Source organism: Corvus brachyrhynchos, unplaced genomic scaffold, assembly GCF_000691975.1.
Source record: "Corvus brachyrhynchos isolate BGI_N302 unplaced genomic scaffold, ASM69197v1 scaffold5, whole genome shotgun sequence".
Classification (NCBI taxonomy): Eukaryota; Metazoa; Chordata; class Aves; order Passeriformes; family Corvidae; genus Corvus; species Corvus brachyrhynchos.
In genome coordinates this window covers 12,386,280-12,392,127 of record NW_008238321.1, presented here as the reverse complement: position 1 = coordinate 12,392,127, position 5,848 = coordinate 12,386,280, and the positions used below count along the sequence as shown (strand labels likewise).

Sequence of the window (5,848 nt, the reverse complement as noted above, 5' to 3'; positions counted from 1 at the left end):
CCCCGGCATTCTGTGATCCTATGATGCATTACAGTGCCTGGGGATATTTACAGTGCCCTGCAGCAGCACTGCTCTATCTGATACCATCAGCCAGCTCCTGGTTTCATCCATTTATATGATTCTCACCACAAAAACCCCAAGCACTTACCAATGGAAAAAAGTATCTCCAGCCTGTCCCATTCACCATCCTCCAGCTGGTTTTTCAAACACTAGCTCCCAAATCAGGCACCCTTGCAGCTTTTCTCCCGCAGAGGTGCCTTTCCCTCCTGTTAGGTGCTGCTCCATAACTCAGAGGGGCAGAGGGACAGGTGAGCACTGCTGGGTGCCCTCAAACCCAGCAATGCCAGAGGGACCATTGCACTGCGGAGCACAGGACGCCCACTCCTCCCTCGCTGAGCAGCCAGGCCCTGTGAGGCACCACAAAAAATTAAAAACTCTGTGCCTACATGTACGTGTCTTTAGAAATCCCACTGTTAAAATCTCAGCCCTGCTGTAGGAGGCAGAGGATGAGCAGCAGCTCAGGCCCCCTCCTGTGCCTCACCTGCACCCAACTGCTTTGCTTGCCTCAGTGCATGGCACAGACCATGCTGCAATGGCATCGATTCTACCTGCACCAAGATTCTCTCTTAGCAGATACACAGAAAATTAGATGCCCAAGCTGGCTTCAAAGCACTTTTAAAAGGGGCAATGTAATTGCTCTATGCACTTAGAACAGACACACAAAGTCTACATATCGAGCCTCCACCCTTTCAGCATACCTAACACACATTTGTTATGCTATTAATAAAAAATTAGCCTGATGAATGGCAGAATTGCTCTAATCAGCTATGCATTTATGTACACAGCAGTAGTTGTAGATAATATCTGTAATTTCAATGAAATTCTTTCGCTAAAATATTAACAGTATACTCATAACTTTTCCACTAAAGGAAAAAATGCATTTTATAATTTGGGGCCATGTTAACAAACACACAGATGGCAGGTGTCATCTCAAACTTTTTTCCCAGTCAAATTCTTTAATGCATAAACTCAAAAGAAAAAAAAAGGCCTTTGAAGTACTTGAGTGTACTAAACCAGAATAGCTAATGTACCAGGCACAGAACATACTGATGAGTAATTGAAATAAATTAACCTTAAAGACTACAGCACTTAGAAAAACAGAGCTTTAACTTCTCCAACTCTCTCTGCTCTTTCTGAAGGAATATGTTTATATGGTGTTTCTCCTACAGATACCCCAAAGCCGTTAACAGGGAAATTACCATTTGATCAGTTTACCAGAGAGTAGACAGCACTGACTGTCACCAATGCTTTTATAGAGACTGCACTCATCTTTTCTCAGAAAACTAGTTCCTTCTCTCTGATTTATGCCCAATTTATAAAGGGGACTTGAGTCTTTTACAGGCACTTGAAAAATTAGACAAATCATTACTATTTAAACAGGCTAATCCTTGAGGGCAAAACTAATTGTTGCAAAGCAAAACCAGACCATGAAGTCCCTACAAAGTACAAAACTAATTTCTGTTAACTTTATAGATCTGCTACATTTTCAATCTGTTGTATTGACAGTACCATTATCCTACCAAAATAATCTAGGACACCACTAATGACTCCAGTTTAGCACATCCCAGCAACCCATTTGGCAGAGCCATGTTCACATCCTGCCTTTACACAAGGGGAGAAGGCAGAGAGGCAAACTAGAAGCTCCATTTTCAAAGGGTCAAGAGCATCTCAACCACGAGCCTACAGAATTGTGAGGGGGTAACAAAACTGCTGAACATATGCAAATTCGGCTCTGAAAAACTACTTGGTTAACATTTACTGCAGGTAAGCAGCCAACAAAAAGTTGCCATCAGTTGAAGTGTTTGAACGCTGTAGCTTCAGCTGGTTTGTATGTATTTAGAGAGGTGACTCTAGACTTGCATTATTTGAGGTGTGCCTCACTGCAGAGAAAAGTAAACACCAGTTTTACTGAAAATAAAGGAAATACCCTTATGTCTTTGTAAGAAACATCTTTTAAGAGAATGTAACTAATGCAGTCTTATTTAGTATGCAGGGTGTGTACGCAGAATCTGAATTTCAGGTTTCACCAAGACTGTACCAACCTCCCATGCTGTCACCATTTCCAAGAAAAATGTGTCAGCACACAAGTCGACAGTGAGAGTCCCACTAACTGCTGCACATCTGAGCTGTCTCCTCTGCATTAGCTGTGCAAATTGAAGTCTCTAATTTGGGGTCTGGTTTGTATTTGTTTGTATCAGGCACTTTACTCTTCCCTGTAATATTCACAACCACACAGTTTTGCGTGCAAGGAAATTAAAAATACATATTCATTTTTATTTTTCAAAACTTTATTAAATTACGCAGTAAGAACCCATCTCCACACAAGTGTTTCATTTCTGGATGGCAGAGGTATAATACATGAGCCACAGGTGAGTGCATTACCCCTCCCTTCCCCCCAGCTTCCAAGAAACAAAACAGCAGGTACAACACACTCCTGTCACTACACTTCTCCAACAGATTGTTCATAAGGTTATTTTAACTGGAGAAAAATGAAAAGGACCAACAGTGTCAAGTGTCTTGTTCTGCATATGAATGTTCTTCACTGCAACATTCCAACAGCTCTTCCTGCGCCGCGCGTGGCAGAGGGCCAGAAGCAGGGGCAGCGGAATGCGTTTGCACGGGTACTGTTAGATGCAAAGCCTGTGACTTCCCTAGAGGTAATCAGGCAATCAGAGTGCAAGGAAGGCCATATGACTGTTGAAAACTCTTACACTTCAAAGTGCATGTCCACAAAAAATTGGCAACAGAGGAGAAAGTGAATTCTAAGACCTACTGCGGAGGCAGAGCAGTCAGCATAGTGCAAATACTGAAAGGAACAGAAGTTTGCCTGGCATTATCCAAAAACCACCAGCCAAGCTTCCTACTCAGATGAACTGCTGCAAACCCTTTCAATTAAATTAATTTTATGCCAGTAGTGGGCTTGGTTCCAATCTTTTAATACTTGGATTTTGACAGAAAAAAATGCTGTATTGAAAGTGTGGTTTTACTCTGAAAAGTGACTAAAATGGCGTTAAGGATCTTCCCACATTTTTCAGCAACTGTGCATAATGAATTCACCAAGTTTACAAAAGAGAAAGTTTTTATACAGAGCTGCACAAATTCATCTGGGTTCAGACCGCCGGGGTGCATTTCTGCTTCAGCTATCAGCACCTTTACAACTCTGCAGCTGTAACTGAATTCTGTGGGGTTTATTTGCTCTGAGAAAAGAAGTTGCCTTTTCCTAAAGGTGTCCCACTTAAAAAATGAAGCAAGAAGTCTTTTAGACAACCAGCAGACAAGCAGGACCTTGATCTAAGTAAGATGATGCCATTTTTAGAGAGACTTTTCTGACCATAATCACACTTTGAGAACTGATTAAAAAAAACCTTGGAAGATTCCCTATGGATGCATTACTGAACAACCATCTATAGAAGAAATATGGCAAAGGAAAACTACTTTGCAGAAATCTTTACAGATCGAGTTGAACAAAAATTTGAGAGTCCTTCATTTCTTGGATTATATGTATACCCCTGTGAAGTGAAGCACTAGAATTTACAAGTGTGAACTAAAAGGATTAGGAAAATGAAGTAAAAAGCATATCACTCTACCTCCACCAGAACATCACTTTATTGTTTATCTGTCATCAACAATGTAAAACTCTACTAGATACTCTATCCTGGTTTTTAAAAAGGTAAAGATTACATTGGATTAGCTACGTCGTACGAAAGAAACTACAGCAATCACAGTAGAATGAGATTGGAGGGACAATTTGAATTACAAAAAAGTGTACACTGCAAGCAGAGGGAAGTGCACATTAAATCAAATGCCTGTAGGAATCATTACTTTTAAATGCACAGTGACAATTTTGAGAAACTGTACATAATAGAATCACAAAAATGACTTTAAAATAACCAAAATTACATTTTGCATTTGACCATCCAACTCATAAGTTATCATTGATGTTCTATATTTTCAGTGTTTTTGGAAAAATTGTTTACCAAACAGAATTTAAGTCGTTAATTTGACTAAACTGTGAAGCAGAAGGATTGAAATAAAAAGTATATTGGAAGTACACCTAACCTACAAGAATAAGCCAAGAGGGGTGTATGCAAGGAGAGGCTGGGAGGGAGGAGTGAAAGGAAAGAGGAAAGGGAGAAGAGAACAAAGGCTTTTTCTTCTATCTCAGAAGTTCTTCCAATGCAGCATGTATCTGATGTACAGCTCTTTGCTTTCAGTCCATTTCTGAAGTTTACATTTTGTAGCCTTTTCCCGTACTAACTGGTCAACTCAACCAGCACTGCTGCCACGTAACAAGAGGAACAAGAATCTGAATGCATCAAATCTGCCCTTGCTGTGATTTCTTCATGGCCCCATTTTTCTGTTTTTCTTTGAACAGGGTTCGGTGTTTCCTGAATTGTTCACAGGGTCAGGTGGAATTGAGTTCCAAATCACTCTGCGGTTTGTAGCATCCTGATTTCTTTCTGCAGCTGACCCCCAGACACGTTTGCAGTTCTTCCGCAGCAGAAAGACAAACCGTGTTGCTCAAGCGGTGAGCGTTCACCCTTGACCGTGGGGGTTGCAGACCATTGTGTTTAGCTTATCCCTGAGTGCAGCTATCATCCTGCAGGATTCACTTCCCAGTGCACCGAGATTTCCTAGGTTTCCTCAGATTAAGCCCCAGTATGCATCACCACCGACTGTGGTGCGGCTACAGATGCCTGAGGCCGAGTTGATTCTGGTGGATGTCTGACCTCGCTGAACCAGACTGATCTGCTGTCTCCCTACTCATACCCAGGCAGTCCAACCTTCATACAGCTGAGCCAAGTTATCTAGATTAGTTGCTTCCTTAATCACAAAGTCAACCTATTAAAAAGGTCAAACAAGGAATTAAAAATAAGCTAGAATTTTAAAAGTGTTTTAAGTGATCTTAGAATTTACTGTTGAATGTCACCTGCAAATATTTCACTGAAAAAATCTAAGATAACTGTAGACATAACTTTGTGCAGTCCACACAAGAAACAGGAAGCTGTACTGCAAAAAAAATCACACATCATCTCATTCACAGCCCCTATCTTGAAAGCAGCCACAACATTCTCAAATAGATGGGGACGAGTGTGTCCCCTGACTCTGTTGCCCAGAGACAGGAGTGGTTGTGTTATGTTAGTGAACACAGGCAAGTTCTGGCCCTTGGGCAGCTGTACAGATCCCGTGTTCTCCCTGGCTATCAGCAGCTGTGGAACAAATGTTAGCTTACTAACAGACAAAAGGCAGTTTTATCTAATTCGTGGTTTTACATAAACCTCCCATGTGAAAAACAAAAGATTATGCTAGCAAAAAATAAGAAAAGAATGCAGCAATACAAGGCAGCAGCAACCCTGATTTGCACTGGAATAGCTCACGCCTCCAAAGGAACCCCCATTCACAACAGGGTTTCAGTCCTGAAGGCCCACTTCAGCATACACACCTGCTAATTACCATGTATTCAATGCAAGGACCAGTACTGGCACTTTACTTTGAACTCACCTGTTCAGCCACAGACATTCTCCTGTTGGGATCCACATCTCGGCCCTCTAACTTGGCTTTGACCCGCTTCCACACGCTAACTGCGTAGGAATTCCTCTCCTGCACGGCTACAGGTACAAAATGAAGTTAATTCAACTTGACATTCCCACACAGAAACCCACTGAGGTATTTTTTTTGGGCTGTTGTTTTTTAATAGTTGTTTTTTTTTGTTTTTTTTTTTTTTTGTTTTTTTTTTTTTTTTTTTTTTTTTTTTTAGGTTTTTTTTTTCCTTTTTCTTTTTTTGGTG

At 41.0% G+C, this 5,848-nt stretch overlaps 1 protein-coding gene across 1 annotated transcript in view; it reads right to left on the bottom strand.

Annotated features, from left to right (window-relative positions):
* Positions 1-2,326: 2,326 nt before the first annotated feature.
* Positions 2,327-5,848, bottom strand: part of SMG1 (SMG1, nonsense mediated mRNA decay associated PI3K related kinase) — a 51,819-nt gene continuing 48,297 nt past the window's right edge. The window contains exons 61-62 of the mRNA XM_017734212.1: positions 5,563-5,669; positions 2,327-4,902 (exon numbers count right to left, since the gene is read on the bottom strand). Of these exons, the coding sequence (XP_017589701.1) occupies positions 4,825-4,902; positions 5,563-5,669 (185 nt within the window). The 3' untranslated portion in view covers positions 2,327-4,824. The remainder of the gene's footprint in view (positions 4,903-5,562; positions 5,670-5,848) is intronic.